Source organism: Lissotriton vulgaris, chromosome 5 (genome assembly GCF_964263255.1).
Source record: "Lissotriton vulgaris chromosome 5, aLisVul1.2, whole genome shotgun sequence".
Lineage (NCBI taxonomy): Eukaryota > Metazoa > Chordata > Amphibia > Caudata > Salamandridae > Lissotriton > Lissotriton vulgaris.
In genome coordinates, this window is record NC_141693.1 from 304,927,852 (window position 1) to 304,951,712 (window position 23,861).

Sequence of the window (23,861 nt, forward strand, 5' to 3'; positions counted from 1 at the left end):
ATACATTTCTAAATTATGAGACGTGTTTTGGGGCCCCTCTGTTTCATTCCCCTAAGAGCCCCCTACCTGGACACTACCCTCCAGCAGAAAGCAGATTATAAATATTAGTATTCATCAGATGTGGATCAGGACAAGTCATAAACACAATAAGCAATTCAATTCTTATATGTTCTTATTAAACTAATGAATGATTGCTAATCACGGCACTGGAGACAATGCAAACTATTTGGCTTAATTAGAGAAAAAGAAATGGATACGACTAACCCAGGTAACAACCACATTTTATTTTCTACGACCTAGAGTGGTCCGCATAGTTTCTAAAAAGGTTTAGGAGCATTTTATGTTGCAAATGTTGCAGTTCTAGTGGTGCACGTTCTACACAGCGCAAATTGTTTCACAGTACAGAATATATCAGCCGAGATGATAGGTTATGTTATAACGACGCTTTAGCAGAAGTGAAGGAAATTCCAGAGAACAGGAGGAATAAAATATGTAATTTTCTTTAAGGGATGGGACAGGCTTTACCAATTTTTGGTTTCTTATTTCATGAATTCTCCAGCAGCTCGTGTCTTCAAAGCGCTTTAATGCCTATGGACATGTAGGGAGGGGTATGTACATCTTATATTAATTCAATCTACAATCAAATACATTCAACATTCTCTTTTTTATTCTGAATGCAGACAAATACCATATTAAAGGATTGTGTTTCATATTTTTCATTGATGTTACTTGTGTTAGCGCTATGTTTTTATTTACAAAAAATGTGCAATAAACGTTGTGTTGGCTTGCTCCCTGGCCCAGCTGCAGACAGTCACGTCGCTTGCAGGGTCTTCACGTGGACACCACCAGCGCCGTGATAAGGATGCGGTACTTCTCGGTGATGTCGCCTTTCAATGTCAGCTCGGCGGTGACCGTCAGAGGGTGATTCGGCTGAAAGAGAAAAACGAGTTGATGTCAGCACCCAGGGGCTGGCGTGTCTGTGGTATCTGCGGGCAGATTGTGGAGGACGTTAAACGGCCCTGAAATGGGCTGGACTTGCAATGAAGCTGCATTTGCGAACAAGGCGCAATTACCAACCGTTAGTGCTACCATACCGAACAGTTCAAAGGATCACAAACGTCAAGCGCTCTCTGAAGGCACCGCCAGGTGCTTGCAAGACTTCACAATAACGAATATCCAAATAATTAAATAACAATATAATTTCTCTAAATGCACTCCGCGAACATAATGGCTCGAGGGGATACTGCCCCAGCCAATTACGAGTGGTACGGTACTACCGAGCCACGGGGCATATTTACAATGTTTGGCGCATCTCTGCAAATCAGCAGGGATGCGCCAGAATAGATGCAACACGCAATTCTCCCCTTGCGCCACCACGCATGCGTCGCATTTACAATGCGGCGCACCTTGGCGCAAGGATAGGTAGATGTGTGTCGCATCTTGTGGCATAAGGGAGGTGCATTGCTGGAGTCATGTCGCAAGCGTGACGCAACTCCAGCAATACACAGGGGCCACCCATACTTAACGTGGTGCATCAATCCTTATGCCTGCAGCATAAGGGTTTGACGCAGCGGCGTCGTAAAATTGACTCAGTGAAATCTTGTAGATTTCACTGCGTCAGTTTTACTGGGCTTTCCTGCGACAGAACGCCCACATGAAACCTGGCACAGTGCTTTACAACGTGACGGCGCAAATGTGTCGCAAGGGGCTTGTAAATCTGCCTCCTCGAATTGATGGGTGCAAGAACAGCAGGCCGTTTAATCGTGTGCTTTTTCATGTCCCACTGCGGGTCCGCTGACACTGTTCAGCTGCTCAGAGCAGGCTGATCACCCTAGGGGTTGGTCTTCAAACTTTTTTTTACGCTGCGCTACTCCCCCCATCCCACGAAAAAAAAATCACCTGCCCCCCTCCATTTTTTTTTACCATTATTCTATTAAACTGGCACTGTTTATGTCTATACTTATTTAACCATAGCAGTTAAGTTCTGTTACCGTTTCATAAATGCAATCAAATACATGACTGACAAACATGCTATTCTGGTCAGACAGGCCTTACTAACTGTAAAAGTATCCACAGTGTAATTATTAGAAATAGGGGTGGTGTGAAGTCCCTTCCCAGCCAGGAAATAAATGAGAAAAGTTGGTTAAGGTGGCCGATTACAAAGCCGCTTACTGGTGCTCTTTTTTTTCTGCTGAAAACAAAGCACTGTTATCAGCATAATGGTTCATTTGGCCAGAGCATGCCCCCCCCCCCCCCACCACCCCTCTTGGAATCACTTGAGGCCTCTTTAGGGGGGCCCGCCCCCCAGTTTGAAGACCCCTGCCCTAGGATCAGAATCCACATGCAGTAAAGGACCCAGTCTACCCGTAACACCTGGATTCAGAGGTAGTAAAACAGCCAGAATGGTTCATTCCGTCCCTATTGTCTCCCCCCCCCCTTAAATCCGAGGTCCTAATTGTGTAAGTGTTAGTACTCGTGACAGTAATGGGCTGGTGGTAATGGCATCCATGGCAGAGCCAGTTCCTGAAGCTCAGAAGCGCTGCCCAGTGTATCCATCTGCTCATCTCCAAGCCAGCATTAAATCTAAAGCTATAACTAGGCCACCAATGGTTGCCAACACAGATTTAATGGAGAATACTTCATACATGCATTAACATTGGGCACAGCGAGAAACCTGTCATTTTACAAACACCTACATATATTTCTGACTACTTTTCAATCCAGGGATAGCGTACCCAGGATTCCCATCTACATAGAAAGATGGTACTATTAGCAAAGAGAACATTGCATGTTATGGGCTGAATTCCTGGTCAGTCCTTGACCGGTATAGTCTCCAATAATAATAAGTGGTGTAGTAAGAAGTGGACATGAACTCTATAGAAATGGAAATAGTTTCCTACTTGGCACCCAATTATAAGTTTGGGTGGGCTCTGGGGTAGTTGGCATCCCCAGGTGGGATACAGCTCTGCCTGATAATAACTGGTCTTGGTTACGCACAAAGATGTACAGGGTGCCGAATTTTACAGGCTACTAAATATGGCGAGTAAATCGCTTGACGCTCGGGCTCCAAGAACTGCACGGTCCCTGCCTGACCATCTACTATGGAACGAACAGCTCAGAATGCTCTATCCCCTGCCTGTCCACAGCTTATCCTGCCTCTGATGCCCTACTCTATTGTGGCACATGCAGGTGGTAAATGGGGTCGTTAATTTACAAGGAAATTGAAATACAATGTACAATTGTATCCAGAAAAATTAGTCAGTTTTGGGATAGGAATGCTGCGTGCATGGTGAATGGGTGCGCACTCCTACACTGAGTGCCCAACTACGAGTGAAAATGGCATCTGACGGACAAGTTACTTATCTTCGGTAACGCTCTTTCTGGCTGATACTCTGTCTAACTCTTGATTCCTCACCTTTTGAATATTCCCAGGTGTCAAACTGGATTTGGAATTTTTTAAGCAGTACCCCTGTAAACTGCTAGGTGGTGTTGTACGGCTCTGCGCTGACATTGTTTCGCTTTCTGGAAGTGATGTGAAGAGTCGCATATAAGCCCTACCAATGCTTGCTAACATCAGTTGCTTTCTGGACCATCCGTTCTCTCAGATGTAGAGCCAAACAATAGATTGGTGTGAACCAGTGTGCAGATCTCTAGAATTTGGGACCTTTCAAGTTGGAACAGAGTGCAGTTCACAGACTGATAGGATGGGAGTGTCAGTGAGGAATCTGTATTTATAAAGAGACTCTACCAGAAAGAGCACTACGAAAGGTAAGTATCTTGTTCTTCTGATAGATATTTTTAACCGCAGATTCCTCACCTTTTGAATAGATGCCAAAGCACTACCTCCCAGGTGGTGGCTCTGTGGACTGACTCAAACCAAAAAGTCCTGCAGGGCCAAGGGGGCAAAGAGCCCTTCTCGCCAGACCCAGCTGTCCAGACAGTAGTGCTTTATTAACATGTCGAGCAATGCCCACGTAGCAGCTGGGCAAATATTCAGACCAGGCATGCTAACACCGTAGTAGCAGCCTTGGCACTAGTATAATGAGCATACAAACCTCATAGGGGCTGTTTCTAGGCCAATACATAGCAGATTGTAATGCAGAGGTCCTCGCTGTTCCATGGCTTCACTTAACTCCTGTATTTGCTGTGGCATTGCAGGTGGGCCCAGAAATTTGGGCTGGCTCAGAACAAGGGACGTAATGGGCTCCAAAGGGGATCGGCTTTGGGAATGAGACCAAGAGTCACGCTGATGCCCTTGAGCTTCCCTGAGGTGAGAGGCAGGCTGGGGCCTAGTCTCAATTGGGCTTTTTATGTTTCTTACTCATATTACCCAAAGACTTCAAATGTGATAAAGAATGGCCACAGAAACGTCTTTGAGAGCTGGACCTGGTCCAGGACATTCCGTCCGACCTTACCCAGTCACATGGGCTTTGCGATGTAGTTTGGCTTGGCATTTCTGATTGGCCTAGGCGGTTCATAAAGGGGTAGTCACTGCAGGCTTGGAGTTGTGTAAACGTCTGCCCCAGATAACAAAGACAAACCTGATGGCGCTGTGTCAGACATTTGCTTAAAGCCTGTAATTTTAAGGGGTGACTAGAAGACAACACCAAGAGTTTAACAGTGCCTTTTCCAATGACCCATACTTTAGAAACGCTCAAAGCAATAAAATGAAGACATGTTATTTTCAGTTGAAAAGGGATCCGCCTGTACTCAAAGGAGGTGGATTACTTCTTGACATAGGCATCAAACTTGTGCGTCAAATTCAGCAATCAATTAAATGTATCCACCCCTACCTGGTCCTCCCCAGCCGAATTTGTGTGTGTGTCAACATTCTTCTCTGTTTCACCCAAGCCAAAGCACCATTGCTTCTGCACAATCTTACTGATCTCACACTCCTGTACTTTTTTTTTAGCGCAGAAGCGTTTAGTGCATTTGAACAAACACATTAGTCTACTGAATTTAAGAAAAGAAAAATAAGACTTATCTGAACACCAAGTGATTTAACTGAAGCTATTATTTATTTACTGATGACAAACATTTCAATGCCAGAACCTCACACTTGTTGGTATCACCATGGATCGTGCCACAGAACCAACTGTGTACTCTCCTGGTTGAATTGCATTTTCGAAATTGAAAACCTTCCTAAAGAACCTGCTTTAACTATTCTGAGCCACCTTTAGGGGTTGGAAGAGTGGCAGGAACATCATAAACTGGCGGTACTCCCACTCCATCAAACCCACGATTCCCCTATTCTATTTTCACTTAGGGGAAGTGCTGGATTTCTATTGTCAAAGCCTCTGCTGGCTCCACAGTTTGTAACTCCTGACCCTGCGGTCCATCCACCAGGGCAGCACTGGGTCACAGAGACAGCTGTCACGACCAAATGGTGGTTGGACAAGAGTCACTCATTTTACCCTGCCCGTGTGTGCCATGCTTTTCATGCCCAAAACAGGTAGGGGAAAAACTATTGCATCGGGCCATTTACTTAGTATCCAGAGAAAACAAAGATATGCTTTAAGAGTTTGCCTTCTCTAAACAAAAAGTTTGCAGAGTGGATGATTTATACATGGTGTCTGCTTGATAAACTTCACATCAGTAAAGGAAGCTATGGTGGCTCCCTTTACAGGTGAGATAGTCGTGCTGGGAGGGGGTGCGGGGGGAGGGAGGGGTGCGGGGGGAGGGAGGGGTTTGCGTGGGGAGGAGGGGGGTCATAATAAAAACATTTTTTTAAATACCTACTGTTGGAACCTAATGTTGTCAGGTCACCTAGGGTAGCCTGGCCTAGGGTAAGACAATATTAACAGAGGCAAATGTGTAAAGGTTGCAAGCCACCCAGCAGTAACATCAAGCAATTCCACTCAAAAATGATGTTAAACCAAAACTTTGTGTAAAAATATGAGCTGTTTTATAAAAATATACTTTGCTCTTTTGTCTACTATTTATCTTCAGTTAGCGCATTTCAATACAATATGTTCAAACAGGGAAATTATTAATTTCTCCAAAGTTGCCAAATTATTTCACTATTCAGCTTTCCAGCTTAACGACACATCACAATGGTTCCCATGGAGCAGTGTTCAATCTTTTTACAGTGAATGAATCTGGGAACCACCTTCTCCTTAGACAATTAACACACTCCCTTTTCTGTTACAATATACACCCAGGCTTAGGGGTTCCTGGATTCGCCAAGAGGGTTATTCCACTTTTACACTTCACCCCTCACAGGTTAACATCTCAGAAATTGCCAAGTCTTTAGACCCCGGGTGATTACCTCCTTCACAATATGGGGAACAAACCCCGGTTTGCAGCTGTTAACTTTTAATAACTTGAGCAGCTCTAATACCACTCTTTTACAATTAGGCACAGGATAAGGTCCCAATGTCTTTCTCCCTTCCTCCCCTGTAAGAAAGACCCAGTAGGTACACCTCCCACAATTCGATTCCCACAGAGTCTCAGGCTTCTTTCCCAGCCTGGAGGTGTCTTCCTGCTTCACTCGCTCCACTGAGCCTTTTAGCGGCTCTCTCTCTAATCAGGGCAGTCAGGTAGTAACTCAGCTACCGATGGGAGAAGGAGAGGAGGACTCGGCAGCTACTCCCGAGGTTGGGGTCGGGTCGAACTCCTCCCCAGACACTATACACCCCTACCCCAGGTTCTCCACCTTACTTGGGCACAAACGAAGGTTAGCGCTATGTCCAGGCTTCGACACTCTCTCCTGCTGGTTCTTTGGCACACTTTCCGGCGCTCCCTTCGCTCAACAGAAACTGAGGGGCAGAACTGAGGAAGCCGGTCTGGCAATCGGGCGCGAACCTCGCCGAACACTCTCTGGGGTTGCTGAAGCGCCTGCGCGGGAGATCAGTGTCCCGCTTGGCGCCGCCTCCCTTACACGGAGGTCCGATGATTGCTACGGAGCCTGCGCCGGTTATTAGCAGACCGCCGGCTCCTTTACTTCCGTCCGCCGCACCACTGGGCCTGCGCAAGGGATCAGCGCTTTCACAGCTCGAGCGCTGCAGCTCAGCGACACCAACTCCACCACTTGCCACTGCCTCAGGGGATACCTAGCAGCGCCGGTTACAGTAATTTACTCCATCTTTCTCTTCTGGTTTTCCGGTGAGGAATTCCCACGCCAAGAAAGGGAAGGGGAAAGAAGGCTTTCCCTGATTAGCACAGGGAACGTGTGAGTCAAGGGGGGCTCAGGGGTCCTCAGCCACGGCAGTACCGATTCCCTCAGGAAGCAAGGACCAATGAGAGGGTTTGGTCAGGGGCAAGAGGGGGAACGTCTTCTGGAAGAGATTGTCAATCCCACAGACCAACTAACTCCTTCTAGTGCGTCCTCCTCCTCACACCACTGCCTCTCTCCTCTACTTAACTGGGCTGCACTAAATGGCTTCCTGACCTCTGCCCTTATATAGCCTGTCCACACAGGGTCCAGTAGGGTACAGAAAGTTTCGGAAGGCCTAATGTTAACCTATGGGGCATTCTAGGATATGGCAGTTGGGACAGTTGGTAGCCACCATTTTGTGACTCTCAGTGAATACCTGTCAGAAAAGGCACCTGGGACTGAGGTGAAAAATTATGAAGGTAAAAGAGCACCTATCCCCCAGACCAACACCATAAAACCTAGTGGACACAAAAAATACAAAGGCATGAGGGGCAAAAAGGGGACAAAATAAATAATAAATTGGAGGAACTACGCAAAAGGCCAGACAGGTCTAACACGCGTCCCCCCAGCTGAAAGTGGGGAGAACTACTCAACCCCTTGGGAGTCCTCATCACTAAGGCGGAAATACCTAGAGAGACCGTCTGCATTGGCGTGGTCCACTCCAGGCCGATGTTCCACCCGGAAGCCCATTCCCTGTAGGGAGATGGACCATCTCAGCAACTTGGGATTCTCCCCCTTCATCTGCATTAGCCAACGAAGGGGTCGGTGGTCAGTCTGAACCAGGAAGTGCGAGCCAAACAGGTATGGCCGCAGCTTCTTCAGAGCCCACATCACTGCAAAAGCTTCCCTCTCAATTGCACTCCACTTCTGTTCCCAGGGAAGCAGTCTCCTGGATAAGAAAACCACAGGCAGATCCAGGCCCTCTTCATTCAGTTGCGATAACACTGCCCCAATGCCATGTTCTGATGTATCTGTCTGGACAATGAACTCCTTGGAGAAGTCTGGAGCCCTCAGGACCGGTGCTGCACACATTTCCTGCTTCAGTTTTTCAAAAGCTTGCTGACAAGCCTCCGTCCAAACTACCCGTCGAGGTTTTTTGTTTGAGGGGAGCTCTGTGAGGGGCGCTACAATAGTGCCATACCCCTTCACAAAGCGACGGTAGTAGCCTGTGAGGCCTAGGAAAGCTTGGACCTCAGTCTGTGTCTTGGGGGGTTCCCAGGCCATGATTGCCTCAATCTTTGCCTGCAGGGGCTGCACTGTTCCCCTACCCACCAAGTGTCCAAGATACACAACCGACCCCTGCCCAATCTGACATTTGCTGGCCTTGATTGTCAATCCAGCTTGTTTCAGGGCCTGGAGAACTGCTTGCAAATGTTGCAAATGGTCCTCCCAGCTGCTACTGAAGACAGCAATGTCATCCAGATAAGCAGCGGAGAAACCCTCCATTCCGGAGAGGACCTGATTCACAGCCGCTGAAAAGTGGCAGGGGCATTTTTGAGCCCAAAGGGCATCGCACAAAATTGGAAGTGTCCCTCAGGCGTGGAGAAGGCTGACCTTTCCTTTGCTCCATCTGTCAAGGAGATCTGCCAGTACCCTGAAGTGAGGTCAGAAGTACTTAGGTATTGGGCAGCTCCTAGCCGGTCAATTAATTCATCCGCCCTAGGGATCGGATGGCCATCAGTTTTTGTAACTGAGTTCAGTCCCCGGTAATCCACACAGAACCTCAGTTCTGGAGTGGTGCCCGGTGGAGCGGCTTTTGGCACTAGAACCACCGGACTAGACCAGGGGCTGCTGGAAGGTTCTATAACTCCTAGCTCCAGCATCTTGGCAACCTCACCATGGATGCTGGCCTTCACCTTGTCGGACAGCCTGTAGGTCTTTGACTTCACTGGTGGGCTGTCCCCTGTGTCCACATCATGGGTACACAGGTGAGTCCTTCCCGGGACAAGGGAGAACAACGTAGAGTACTGCTCCAGTATCTGGCGACAGTCTTCCCGCTGTTCAGGAGTTAGGGCGGGAGAGAGAATCACTCCCTCCACAAACCCATCCTTTTCTTGAGACGAGAACAAGTCTGGGAGAGGTTCACTTTCCGCTTCCTCTCCCCCATCAGTCACCATCATTAAGATGACCTCGGGCCTCTCATGGTGGGGTTTGAGTCGGTTGGCATGAAGCACCCGCAGGGGCTGTCGTGGGGTCTTAAGGTCCACCAGGTATGTGGCCTTACCCTTCTTCTCCAACACCTCAAAGGGGCCTGCCCAGCAATCCTAGAGGGCACTAAGCTCTCCAGGCTCCATCACCCACACTTTCTGGCCAGGCTCCAACTCCACCGAGTGAGCATTGTGGTCATACCACTCTTTCATCACTGCCTGGCTGGCCTCCAAGTTGTCAGAAGCTTGCTTCCACAACTTCGCCATTTGGCTCCTGAAGGCCAGCATGTAGCTCACCACATCCTGGGGGGGTTTCCTGGGAGACTTTTCCCATCCATCCTTCACCAGGCTGAGAGGACCGCGTACAGGGTGCCCATACAGAAGCTCAAAGGGGCTGAAGCCCACTCCCTTCTGTGGCACTTCCCTGTAGGAGAATAACAAACAGGGTAGGAGGACGTCCCATTTCCTCCGCAGGCTTTCAGGCAGACTTCTGATCATGCCCTTCAAGGTCTTGTTGAACCTCTCGACCAGTCCATTCGACTGGGGGTGATAGGGTGTGGTGAACCGATAGGTCACTCCACACTCCTTCCACATTGCCCGCATGTACGCTGACATAAAGTTGGTCCCCCTGTCAGACACAACTTCCTTGGGGAAACCCACTCGGGTAAAGATCCCCATTAGGGCCTTAGCCACCACAGGTGCAGTGACAGTCCTCAGAGGAATTGCCTCTGGGTACCGTGTGGCATGATCCACCAGAACCAGGATGAACCTGTGACCAGCTGTTGTTGGTGGATCCAAGGGCCCTACAATGTCGATGCCCAACCTTTCAAAGGGGGTGCTAACGACTGGAAGTGGTTCCAGGGGAGCTTTCAGCTTCATCCCTGTTTTCCCACTGGCCTGGCAGGATACACATGTCCGACAGTAGGTGTTGGACGCCACTTTCATCTGAGGCCAGTAAAAGTGGGGGACAAGCCGAGCAAAGGTCTTGTCCTGACCTAAGTGTCCTGCCAAGGGTATTGCATGAGCCAATTCCAGCAGAAAGGCTTGGTATCGTTGCGGGACTACCAAGGCCCTTGATGAACCAGGTAAGGGTACCTTGGGTTCACTGTAGAGGAGTCCATCCTCCCAGTAAATATGGTAGTGTCCCGCAACGTCCCCTGCTGCCTGGGCTTCAGCCTGTCGCCTCAGTCCCTCAAGGGTAGGGCACTCCTTCTGGCCCTTACAGAACTCCTCTCTGGTAGGCCCTCCCTCCACATGCCACTCAGCAGGGATGGGTAGGTCCTCCAGAGAGACTACTTCCCCCTCCACGGACTCCTGGTCCACCACCGCAGGTGGCCGATCTGTCACATGGGGTATGGAAGCTGAAGCAGGCTCTTCCTGCCTTCGGGTCTGTCCCTTTTTGGCAGCGGGTTGGGTCATCGTTCCAGGCTCCAACCCAGGCGAACTCCCTCTCCGGGCAGTCGCAGACCTTCTGCTCACACAGGCCCAGTCAGGTGTACCCAGCATCGCAGAGTGCGTCCGGTATTCCACCTCTCTCCAAGCGTTGTGCTCCATATCATTCCCCGCAGACAATCAACTGGCACGGCAGGGCTTACGGCAACTCGAAGTGAACCTGCAACCCCTTCCCACTCAAAGGGAACCTCAGCCACGGGATAGTGGCCCATTCTGCCATCAGCCATCGCGGCGGGGTGGAGTACATTGGGAACCACCTGCTCTGGAGACACCAGTTGACTTCTCACCATAGTCATACTGGCTCCTGTATCTCTCAGAGCCTCCCCTCTCTGGCCATTGATGGTGATCCATTGCCCATACTTAGCAGTATTTGGGGGCACCTGGATCTTAGGAACCATCTCCCGTTCTCCCAGGGACACTAAGGTGACACCCGCCCACTCACCCCCCTTATCTAAGGGCAACTCCTCCCCAAGCGCTACACTAGCTACTCCTGGGGTTTTTCCTCCGGTGGGAGGGGGTGGTCTCTTTGGGCATCTGACATCTCCCTTATAATGTGCAACACCACCACACTCAAAACAGTGGACAACCCTTGGCTGCTGGCTTTGGCCAGGATGAGGGTTTCTGGGCGGGTTAGCCTTAGGGATGAAACCTGTTCCCTTTCCCTGAAAATTGTTTTGGGGACCTTTAGAGAACTCCCGCTTTTTATCTCCCCCCTACTTCTTCTGAGGGGCGCCCTGTCCGGCCTTTTGGGATTCCCCTCCAGTCCCCTTTGAGGACACCCGGGTACTTGCCCAGATGTCCGCCTCCTCTGCAAGCTTCCGGGGGTTGGTCAGCTTGCTGTCCACCAGGTGTTGGCGCAGCTCGGGAAAACATTTCTCGAGTAGATGCTCTTTCAAAAAAAGATCATACAACCCCTCATAATCCCTCACCTCACTGCCCTGTACCCAGCCCTCCAATGCCTTCCTTGCATAATCTAGGAAGTCCACCCAGTTCTGGGTGCTTAACTTGTGGCTCCCCCTGAATTTCTGGCGATACTTCTCTGGGGTTAACCCAAATTTCCTGACCAATGCTAGCTTCATGGTGGGGTAGTTGGTCTGCTCCTCTGATTCTAAGGCTAGCAAGGTGTCCCGAACAGTAGGAGGCATGTACTTGTACAAACCACCCCCCGAGTGCTTCTCCTGCACCCCATGGGCTCTTAAGGAGACCTCATAGGCAGCCAACCATTTGGCTATATCATCCCTTTGACTGTAGCTAGCAATTAGGTCCTCAGGCAAATAGGGTCTGGACTCCCTGGCTGGTTCTCTGGATTCGCTGCCACCATTCAGAGTAGGAGAAGGTCCCCGTTGCAGGGCTTGGAGTTCTAACTCCTTCAGTTTGAATTCATGAGCCATCCTCCGCTCTTCCCTCTCCTGTTCTAGCCTGGCCAACTCCCATTTTAATTGCCTAATTTCCCTCCTGTCAGTGAGCTCTGCTTCGGTCAAGCTTCCCCCGGAGACACTACTGCCCCTCCTAGAGTAGGACACTGGTCCTGGGAGTAGGTTTTCCACCTCTGAGTGGAATAATCCATCTATCTCTATGACCGTGTCCCGGTCTGTCCCTTCATCCTCCTCCTTCCCTTCTCTGTGTGCTTCCACCCAAGCCCTTAAACTGGTCTGCAGTTCCCCCTTCTTGGCACCACGCTTAAAAAACACCCCCATTTGTTGGCAGAAATCTTTTAGTTGGGCCACAGAGTAAGTGTCCAGTTCTTCCAGCGCAAATTCCATTTTGCAAAAGGCAATTCAAGGTTACACACACAAGAAGAATAGAGTTACAAGGGCAACCTGAAGCTACCTCACCCCACCACCAGGAACAAATTTGGAAAAAGCAAAAGTAAAAATTAGGAGGGCCGCTAGGAGAAAACTCCAGGTGTAGGTTAGTGGATTACACTCAATTACTGCAGAGTAGTCACAACCACAGTCAACATCCCACCGCTAGACACCAATTTGTTGGAACCTAATGTTGTCAGGTCACCTAGGGTAGCCTGGCCTAGGGTAAGACAATATTAACAGAGGCACATGTGTAAAGGTTGCAAGCCACCCAGCAGTAACATCAAGCAATTCCACTCAAAAATGACGCTACACCAAACTTTGTGTAAAAATATGAGCTGTTTTATAAAAATATACTTTGCTCTTTTGTCTACTATTTATCTTCAGTTAGCGCATTTCAATACAATATGTTCAAACAGGGAAATTATTAATTTCTCCAAAGTTGCCAAATTATTTCACTATTCAGCTTTCCAGCTTAACGACACATCACAATGGTTCCCATGGAGCAGTGTTCAATCTTTTTACAGAGAATGAATCTGGGAACCACCTTCTCCTTAGACAATTAACACACTCCCTTTTCCGTTACAATATACACCCAGGCTTAGGGGTTCCTGGATTCGCCAAGAGGGTTATTCCACTTTTACACTTCACCCCTCACAGGTTAACATCTCAGAAATTGCCAAGTCTTTAGACCCCGGGTGATTACCTCCTTCACGATATGGGGAACAAACCCCGGTTTGCAGCTGTTAACTTTTAATCACTTGAGCAGCTCTAATACCACTCTTTTACAATTAGGCACAGTATAAGGTCCCAATGTCTTTCTCCCTTCCTCCCCTGTAAGAAAGACCCAGTAGGTACACCTCCCACAATTCGATTCCCACAGAGTCTCAGGCTTCTTTCCCAGCCTGGAGGTGTCTTCCTGCTTCACTCGCTCCACTGAGCCTTTTAGCGGCTCTCACTCTAATCAGGGCAGTCAGGTAGTAACTCAGCTACCGATGGGAGAAGGAGAGGAGGCCTCGGCAGCTACTCCCGAGGTTGGGGTCGGGTCGAACTCCTTCCCAGACACTATACACCCCTCCCCCAGGTTCTCCACCTTACTTGGGCACAAACGAAGGTTAGCGCTATGTTTAGGCTTCGACACTCTCTCCTCCCGGTTCTTTGGCACACTTTCCGGCGCTCCCTTCGCTCGACAGAAACTGAGGGGCAGAACTGAGGAAGCCGGTCTGGCAATCGGGCGCGAACCTCGCCGAACACTCTCTGGGGTTGCTGAAGCGCCTGCGTGGGAGATCAGTGTTCCCGCTTGGCGCCGCCTCCCTTACACGGAGGTCCGATGATTGCTACGGAGCCTGCGCCGGTTATTAGTAGACCGCCGGCTCCTTTACTTCCGTCCGCCGCACCACTGGGCCTGCGCAAGGGATCAGTGCTTTCACAGCTCGAGCGCTGCAGCTCAGCGACACCAACTCCACCACTTGCCACTGCCTCAGGGGATACCTAGCAGCGCCGGTTACAGTAATTTACTCCATCTTTCTCTTCTGGTTTTCCGGTGAGAAATTCCCACGCCAAGAAAGGGAAGGGGAAAGAAGGCTTTCCCTGATTAGCACAGGGAACGTGTGAGTCAAGGGGGGCTCAGGGGTCCTCAGCCACGGCAGTACCGATTCCCTCAGGAAGCAAGGACCAATGAGAGGGTTTGGTCAGGGGCAAGAGGGGGAACGTCTTCTGGAAGAGATTGTCAATCCCACAGACCAACTAACTCCTTCTAGTGCGTCCTCCTCCTCACACCACTGCCTCTCTCCTCTACTTAACTGGGCTGCACTAAATGGCTTCCTGACCTCTGCCCTTATATAGCCTGTCCACACAGGGTCCAGTAGGGTCCAGAAAGTTCTGGAAGGCCTAATGTTAACCTATGGGGCATTCTAGGATATGGCAGTTGGGACAGTTGGTAGCCACCATTTTGTGACTCTCAGTGAATACCTGTCAGGAAAGGCACCTGGGACTGAGGTGAAAAATTATGAAGGTAAAAGAGCACCTATCCCCCAGAGCAACACCATAAAACCTAGTGGACACAAAAAATACAAAGGCATGAGGGGCAAAAAGGGGACAAAATAAATAATAAATTGGAGGAACTACGCAAAAGGCCAGACAGGTCTAACACCTACCTTTCCACCTGGTCCCGCGTCTTCACTGCTCCTGCTTTCCTGCTCTCCTGCCTCCGACAGGAAGCAGGCAGCCAGGCTCCCTCTCCTAAGCCAATCTCAATTAGTATGGAGCGCCCATGGGGGCCGACCAAACAGTCTTTGAGCACTCAGGAGAGGGCAAACCACTCCTGCCCTGCCCTGCCCTGCTCGGAGAGCAGAGCAGCCCTGCCCAGCTGTCCGCCTGCAAAGCAAACATTAAATAGTGATAACTAAAAGCTATTACCATTTTATGTTTTGGTTTCTCGCACTGAGGGAAAGCAGTGGAGTGACGCTCCTCCGCCATAGCGGAGGAGCTGCCCCTGTGTCAACAATTGCTTCATAGGCATCTTCATGGCAGGTATTTAAAGGAAGGCATCAAACTAGGACACATAAGACAGCACTGATAACACTGAGACACCACAGCTGATGCCAACTTGACAATATCTCCGACAGATCCTGCTGCTATGGGAGGGCCTTGATGGGTCGAGAGAGGGTGCCCATTTTCCATTTGTTTTTTAAATCATAGAATAGGTTTGTCAGGATGATCTGGTTTCCCTCTTAAATCGAGTACATGTTTTATTTTATTTTTTGATACCTATGTAGCAGACTGAGTCATATGGGTTTCCCAGTTCTTCAAGTCTAAGGAATTAGACCGTTCCTACTCAGAGGAGACCCCTCGCCCTCTGGGGAGAAAAGTTATGTCTTGGTGCAAGCCAAGTGAATACCTTGCTCTCAAACCCCTGGTTTCAAGAGCAGATTGAGACAGGTGTCAGGGCTTAGTTTATATGAAAAAAAAATACATACGTTCCAGGACCCCACTGCAACTTGCACTGCCCATTGCCCCAGCCAGTGATCCCAATGACAGTATCAACACAATTACAAAGCATCACACTCCTACAATTTTGACATTCGAGATTATTTTAGGCCTCCAAAGCTATATGATTGGCTTGGGCGGTAGGAATTTGCCATTTTTAATGTATATTGAATTAATTTAAAACAGTTCTAGTGCTCATTTATAAATTAGACAGACAGCGCCACCATGTGGCAGACTGTCCTAAGCGACCGTGAAGACAATTAAGCGCCGGTGCCGAGCACAGGAAACCACCGGCTCAAATCACGCACTGAGAGGTGTTCAATTCCTGTATTGAATTAGATTGTAATTGCATTTATAAAGCGCTTAGCACCTCTGATGAGGCGTCAAAGCACTTCTGTGAGCAGACAAACCCCAAATATCACATGCAGTGATCTTAAGAGTACTTTGCAGGCATGCCCCCAATTCACCTGCTACAATGTTTAAATCCTAAAGTCCTTTTACAAAATGTGAAGAGAAAACAGCATAATAAAATCACCAAATTGAAATGAAGCATGTCGCACCTGAAGTGCGAGCATTCTTAAGTTCTTGAATCAAGAGGAATGAGGTGCTAGTGGACAATCCGTTCGGAGGCTGTGATTTTCAAGTTATACGGAATATGGTGCGGTTTTTTCCACACCCCGTAACTACCATTACCCCTGGGTGAGGTCTTTACCTGGAGTGGTAAATACGTTCAATTCCCCACTTTCAACTCGAAAATGAGGCATAGCATGTAGAACTGGAATTTGGCGACGAGGTTATAATCAGGGCCTCAGTTTAAGTAATTGCATTTTATTTTTTTAAATAATGAAGAAAAACAGATCCCGTCTGAAAAAATGGAAGTGCTTGTGGTTTTCTCCCATACACTTGAATTATCACCTAAACATAAATAAACTAGCTGCAAGGTTGGAAGTGTGAAACGGGCACTGCAAGTGTTTGGGAATGTCCAGAAAGATTACGACTTTCTGGACATTCCATTCGCAATAGCACGTCAAATGGAACTCCCATGGTAACACTTTCCCTCCAAGAAACGAGACTTGTAATTGTGGAGAATTCTGCTGATCCTGATTTCAGAGCTCAGTATCTGTCTCTCCTGGATACAGGCACGACTGACTGCCACAGGTCATTCGGTCAAGTACCAGAGTCCCAAAGATGTTTCTGTAAGTGAGACTTTCTCATGAAATTCTGGCGAAAGCCACAAATAAGTCTAAAATAAGACACACCCGCTTTCGAAAAACAAAGACTCTACCCTTTTAATTCCATCTGAGCTGACCTCCGTATGCCTTGAAGACAGCTTCGGCTGTCCGGCCACTACTTTCAGCTCCTGTAACTTGGCCACAACATCTGCCACTTAGTGAAACATTAATGCTGGACTGAGCAGGTCTGATTTAAAAGAACACACTACTTTATTCAAGAAATATTGCATTCATGTTGAAGGCATTAAGGCATTCATCAGGCGTGATAGCCACAGTGAGCAATAATTTGTTGTATGTAATATCTGGCAAAGTTAAACATGAATGAATGCATTAACCTTTTAGCCAGATAAAAGGTGGAGTCACTAGTAAAGTATATTGTCATTGTGGGGAAAGTGCAGTAAGATTTCACGCGATAAAACAGCAATGCCATTCCACTGATAAATCTGACATTGTGCGATATGCTCCAAAAGGGGTGTACAAAGAATACAAAACTGATTTACGGACATTGCAATGCCTGTGACATCGTTGTTCCAATCAACAGAAGCCACAGTTCCCTCATCGCTGCAAAAGACAAACAGCCCTTAACCCCAAGTGTGAGTAAATCATACATATGTAATCAGAACACCTCTATCCAGACCACCTTCAATGCTGTACGGGACACCATCGAGCCTATGAACTCAAGTGTGCGAAAATCATACATTCGTAAGCAAAACCCCTTTATTTACCAACCTCATTGCTGGACAGGTCGCCACCAAGCTTCGACCCAAAGTATGAGTAAATCATACATACATCACAGCAGAACACCTCTATCCAGGACACCTTCCTGGCTGCACAGGCTGCCACCAAGCCTATGACCCCCAATGGAGAGTAAATTATACATTTGTAAGCACAACACCTCTATCCAAGCTGAATCCTCACTGCACGGGACACCACAGAGCCTGTGACTCCAAGCATGAGTAAAGAACAAGATACTTACCTACAGTAACGCCTTAACTGGTAGAGTCATGATCTAGCCACAGATTCCTTACCTTTGAATTTCCCAGGCGTCAGACTAGATCCAGAATATTTTCTTCAAGCAATAACACTGCACACTGGTAGGTGGTGTCAGTGGGCTCTGTGTGGCTTCGTCGTCTGTGCCAGAAGTGCTGCCCACAGCACCTATATGGGCGCCACCTCAGCACACCGACGTCAGTTACTTTTCACGACTTTCCAAGCCAGAAGCGCAGGGATGAAGTGTACTGGCACTTTTGTGCTTGAAAAGTAGGGCCCTGAAAGGGATCAGCCCTGACCCTAGAAACCTGTCCTCAGTGTGGGGAGGATGGGTGGGTCAGTGAGGAATCTGCAGGTAGATCATGTTTCTTCTAGATAAGGCATTACTGAAGGTAAGTAACTAATCAACTGATAGACATCTAGCCGCAGATTTCTTACCTTTGAATAGATACTCAAGCAATACCATCCATGGAGAAGGGACTGTGGGCAAGTTCATACTAGAAAATCCTGCAGTACTGAACAGTCGAAATGGCTGTCCCTGCAGACTTGACTGTCTAGGCAGTAATGTTTGGTAAACATGTGCTGATGCCCATTTTTCTGTCTTGCAAATGTCCACCACTGGAACCCAATGTGCTAATGCAGTGGAAGCAGCCTTAGCTTCAGTGGAATGAGCCCTTAATCCTTCAGGAGGCTGGTTCATACGCAGAGCGTAACAAATCTTGATGCAGAGGATTACCCATTGCGACATGATCTTCTTCTGCACTGCCTGACACTTCTCCGCTCCAATGTACCCCATGAAGAGTTGGTCATCCACCCGGAACTCTTTTGTGTGGTCAAGGTAGAACGCCAATGCTGTTTTTGGGTCTAAACGGTGGAGTTACTTCTTTTATTTAGAGGGATGCAGAGAAGCGTAGAAAGTGGGCAAGGTGACAGATTGTCCCACATGGAAAGGTCTAACCACTTTAGGGAGGAAAGAGGCCCTAGTGCGAAGCACCAACCTGTCAGGATATATTGTCAAGAAGGGAGGCTTGGATGATAAAGCCTGCAGCTCACTCACCCTTCTGGCAGAGGTAATTGCAACAAAAAAGGCTTTTTCCATGGTGAGCAGCTGAACAGGACAATTATACAAGGGGTTGAAAGGAGCACTCATGAGGAAGGTGAGAATCAAATTAAGGCCTCATTGACGCATAATGAAAGGGGCAGGTGGAAACATATGTACAAAGCCTTTCAGGAATCTATGTACAATGCATGATTTAAGGAAGGAGGGTTGGTATAGTAGGAAGGCAGACAAAGCAGAAAAATACCCTTTCAGGGTGCCCAGAGCAGAGCCCTGCTAGGCAAGGGTCAAAATAAAAAGCAACATATCAGAATGGGAAACAGACAGAGGGTTAATAGACTTTGATGTACAATATGATACAAATTTGTTCCCTCGGCAGCTGTATACAGTCTGGGTCGAGGGCCGCCTGGCTGCCAAGATAACACTGTAGACTTTAGGAGGAAGGTTGAAAGCTGTCAACTATCACCACTCAATCTTCACGCAAGAAGGCGTAGAGTTGACAGGTTCAGGCGGACGACCCTCCGCCGCTGTTGCAATAGAAGATCCTCCTGAAGGGGCACCCCGATCGGAGGATCGTTGCTCATTTGCAGAAGCTCAGGATAACAGACTCTCTGTGCCGAGTACAGAGCCACAAGGATCACTTGGGACAAGTGGTTCTTGACATTTTGGAAAAATCTAGGCAAGAATGGCATGGGCAGAAGGGTGTACAGGAGGCCTAAGCTCCACTCAAGATGAAAAGTGTTTCAGAGCAAGAGCCGTCTAGGAAACTCCAGCGCCCAAAACTGCGGACATTGCACATTGTATGAAACCCACATCTGTATATCGTGCAGGGAAGTCGTAGAGACCCTTATTGGTTTACAGAGCCAAAAGGAGATAATATTAACGCTCTATTTTGTGGTCGCCTGGGCGAGCTGTTAAGCTTATCAGAGGGTTGTGCTAAGCATCGGTTGTACTTACAGAGGCAATAAATAGAACACACACTCAAGAATAAAGTTGAGACTGAGAGAAAAATAGCAAGTCTTTTAATACATATTTTGAAAAAATAGGTAACAATGTAATAAAGTTCAGCAATAAGCAAGGTAAGTACAAGCAATAAACAGTTGTGCACAATTACGCGCAATGTTATCTTATGGAGAAAAACAAACAATGCAATAAATCACAGTGCAGTAGGACTTAGGGGCTCACCTTCTAGGATTCGAATGTTCGGGATTATAAATCGCCTTCTAGAATTCAAATGTTAGGGAGCCAGGGTCCAAAGTTCTACCAGCAGTTTCTTGGGAGCGTCCCAGATTCGTCCGGAAGCAGGGTGCTGGGAGAGTAAGTAGCTGACTCACTACGAAGAAGGGGGCCAGCTGAAAACAGGCTGCACGGGGGGACTTGTAGGCACGTTTGAGGACACTCAAATGACTATAGAGGTTGTAAGCACCTGAGGACCATGGGAGCACAAAGATTTTGGAGACTACCTAGCCGGTGGAGTTTTGTGCAGAGCAAACAGGTGATCCAAGCTCTGTTGTGCAAAGTGCACCTTGTGGTCAGGGGCAAACACCTCAGAGGGGCTTGTGCAAGATGGCTGGGCCACTCAGCGAGTGCGTCTCAGGGCTGCTGACGTCCCTTGATGGGTGCTTGGTCCTTAGGCCGTTGGAGTCTGTCTTGGACTCTTGTAGTGAGTCCTATGTTGCGTGGCATCCAGTACCCTGGGGCCAAACTCGGTGAGGAGGCAGCGTTGATCCACCATAGTTTCTGTGCCTTGTCCCATGCGGCTGCGGCATCATCAGAGTTGGGGACCTGCAAGTTGAGAGCTTGGTCTCTGCAGTTTCAGCGCCTGCAATGCACGGGAGTAGCTCCTTTACTCCAAGGGAGTTCTTAAGCAATTTGGCGAAGTTCTGGACAGCCGCTGGGGTTTGTAGAGGTCTCTCAGCAGCAGGAAAAGATAGTGTTCGGCGATTGTCGAGTGTTTGGGCAGCAGGCAGGGTTTTGTGCCAAAATAGAGTCCAGGTTCTCTGTTCTCTGGGTCAGCCGCTCTCATTTGTCCTTGGTCTTCTTGTGTCAGTCGAAACTGAACTTCAAGGCTCAGGGGTGCCACCTAAATATTACGTTTAGGGGCAATATCCAAGAATTGACATGGTTTTTTCAGGGGCATATCTGCTCATACAGGTATGTCCTCTGAGGAGATATATTGCACCCTGCCTTAGGGTTAAGGCATGTTAGAGGGATGTCTTAACTATATCCCATGCAGTGTTTGTAGCCATGGCAAACAGGGATGTGTGCCACGTTGACTCTTCGGTTTTGTCTGCACCAAAGCATTCAGTCTGCAATGGCAGCATGCATGGCCTAGGAAAGGGGACCCTAGGGTGGCACAATGTTTGCTGCTACCCTTGGAGTCCGTCTGCAGTGCCAATGCCCTAGGAACCAGGGGTACCATTTACTAGGAACTTATAAGGGGTTCTGAAGTGGTGCCAATTGAGAAACAAAAGTACAGTTTAGGAAGAAGCTCTGGCACAGATGACCTGGTTGGCAGGGACCCTGTGCACTTTCAGTTGAAATCATATAATTTTCCAGGTAAAAGGTGGGGCTAACTATCTCCAAAAGAGGCACTTTCCTACCTGACCCACCCCAAAAGAAAGAGGATGAAACTGATCTCCCCCTAGAAAGTCTTCATTGTCTAAGTGGAAGAACCTGGAAAGGCTTCCTGCATTGGCATGAGAAATTCCAAGTCTGTGTTCCACTTCAAAGTCCATTCCCTTTAGGGATATGGACCACCTTAGCAGTTTGGGATTTTCGTCTTTCATTTGCATTAACCATCAGCTTCTTCAAGGACCAAACCACAGTAAAGGCTTCCCTCTCAATGGCACTCCAATGCTGTTCCCTAGAGGAGAAGCCTGCCGATGATGAAAGCCACTGGCTGGTCCACGTGACCGTGGTCATTTATTTGGGTTAGGGCCGCTTCTATCCCATGTTCAGATGCATCAGTCTGCAATTAATTGCTTGGCATAATCTGGAGCTTTCAGAACAGGTGCAGAGCACATTGCTTCCTTCAGAGTGTCAAAAGCGTTTTGACAGCTCACTATCCAGTTCACCTTTTGGGCATTCTTTTGGAGGTCAGTTATGTGAGAGGTGTCATTATGGTGCCATAAAACCTCCTACAGTACCCAGTCAAGCCAAGGAAGGCCTGACTTGAGTCTGGGTTGTTGGAGCAACCCAGTCCATAATGGTCTGGATCATGGGATGTATGGGTTGAACTTGGCCTCCACCAACAAACTGGCCAAAGTATACAACCGGCCTCCACCAACAAGTTGGCCCAAGTATACAACCAGCCTCCACCAACAAGCTGGCCCAAGTATACAACCAGCTTCCACCAACAAGCTGGCCCAAGTATACAACCAGCCTCCACCAACAAGCTGGCCCAAGTATACAACCGGGCTCCACCAACAAGCTGGCCCAAGTATACAACCTTCACCTACCCTATCTGGCACTTACTTGCCTTGATGGTTAGGCTTGCATTCCTCAAAGCCTCCAGTACTTTTTCAAGGTGGATCGAATGATCCTTCCAGGTGGAGCTAAAGACCGTAATATCATCCAGATATGCTGCACTAAAAGGATTCCAATCCAGCAAGGACTTTATTCACCAACCTTTAAAAAGTGGCAGGTGCATTTTTCAAACCAAAGAGCATCACAGTGAACTGATAATGATTATCTGGTGTTGAAAATGCAGATCTTTAGTTTACACCTGGAGTCAGGCCTATCAGCCCGTACCCTGATGTGAGATCAAAAGTACTCAGATACTGGGCTGCTCCCAGCCTGTCAATGAGTTCATTTGCCTATAGGATTTGGTGGGCATTGGTTTTGGTCACAGCATTGAGGCCCTTATAGTCCATACAGACATCATCTCTTTTTTACCACCCTGGGCGTGAGGCTTGGGGACTAAAACACCTGGGCTGGCCCAAGGACTGTCAGATGGCTCTATGTCTCCCTATTCCAGCATCTTGCTTCTTCAGCTTTGATGCTCTCTTTCACATGATCAGACTGCCTGTATATTTTATTCTTGACAGGAAGGCTTTCACAAGTGTCCACATCATGGATACACCAGCTAGTCTGACCAGGTGTCAAAGAGAAGAGCTCAGGAAACCGATTTAGGACTTACCTGCAATCAGTCTGATGGTGGGCAGTAAGGTTGTCTGACATAACCACTCCTTCCACTGACCCATCTTTTGGATGGTTGGACAGGAGGTCAGGGAAAGGTTCAGTCTCTGCTTCCTGATTCTCATCTGTAACCATCAGCATGGTCACCTCTACCCTGCAGTGGCAGAGTTTAAGGCGGTTTACATGGATGACCCTGTTCACTGACAATATCCCAAAATTAACATGGACATTGCAGAGGCACATCTGGCCATGCATATATGTCCACTCAAGAGATATTGTGCACCCTGCCTTAGGGCTAAGGCTTAATAGAGGGGGTATTTTACCTATATATCCCATGCAGTGTTTGTCCAATTTTATGGACTGCCAGTGATGGACGTTGTAGGAGGCTGGCTCAATATAGGGTGTACACCTATTGCGAGGAACCATGCACTGATTCCAGGCAAACCTTAATGATAGTGTTGAAGTCCCTAATAATCAAAGCTCTCAAGAGGCAGCTGTGGAGAGCAGATAAGGTTTATTCAGGAGAGTGTAAAGGGGGTGCATTTACTACACAGTCATTCGGTGAAGCTTTCACATAAAAAAGAACCACACAGGTATCTATAACAATTCTATAAGGTTTATTATACACAACACTAGGAACTACTTGGCATTCTCACCTCCCCAGAGATATCACATACACACAAGAAGTACTCCAAAAACAGGTAAATAGCATAGGAAAACACGTGATCCCCTATGGGGGATGGAGGGGGGTGAAACTATGTCCTAAAAAAAATGGGATGTGAGATGAGTACCCAAACGAGACTGATACCCAAGGATGCAGAAGCCCAGGGGAAGCACATAACCACCAAAGGTATGTAGCTAGGGACATTAGGTACCCAACTGCACAGTGGTTAC

At 48.2% G+C, this 23,861-nt stretch overlaps 1 protein-coding gene across 2 annotated transcripts in view; it reads right to left on the reverse strand.

Annotated features, from left to right (window-relative positions):
* Positions 1–264: 264 nt before the first annotated feature.
* The window catches only part of CFAP74 (cilia and flagella associated protein 74), a 1,279,283-nt gene continuing 1,255,686 nt past the window's right edge, over positions 265–23,861 (reverse strand). For both annotated transcript variants that reach the window (XM_086921531.1, XM_086921532.1), the window contains exon 40: positions 265–930. In XM_086921531.1, coding sequence (XP_086777657.1) covers positions 832–930 — 99 coding nt within the window. In that variant the 3' untranslated portion in view covers positions 265–831. The remainder of the gene's footprint in view (positions 931–23,861) is intronic.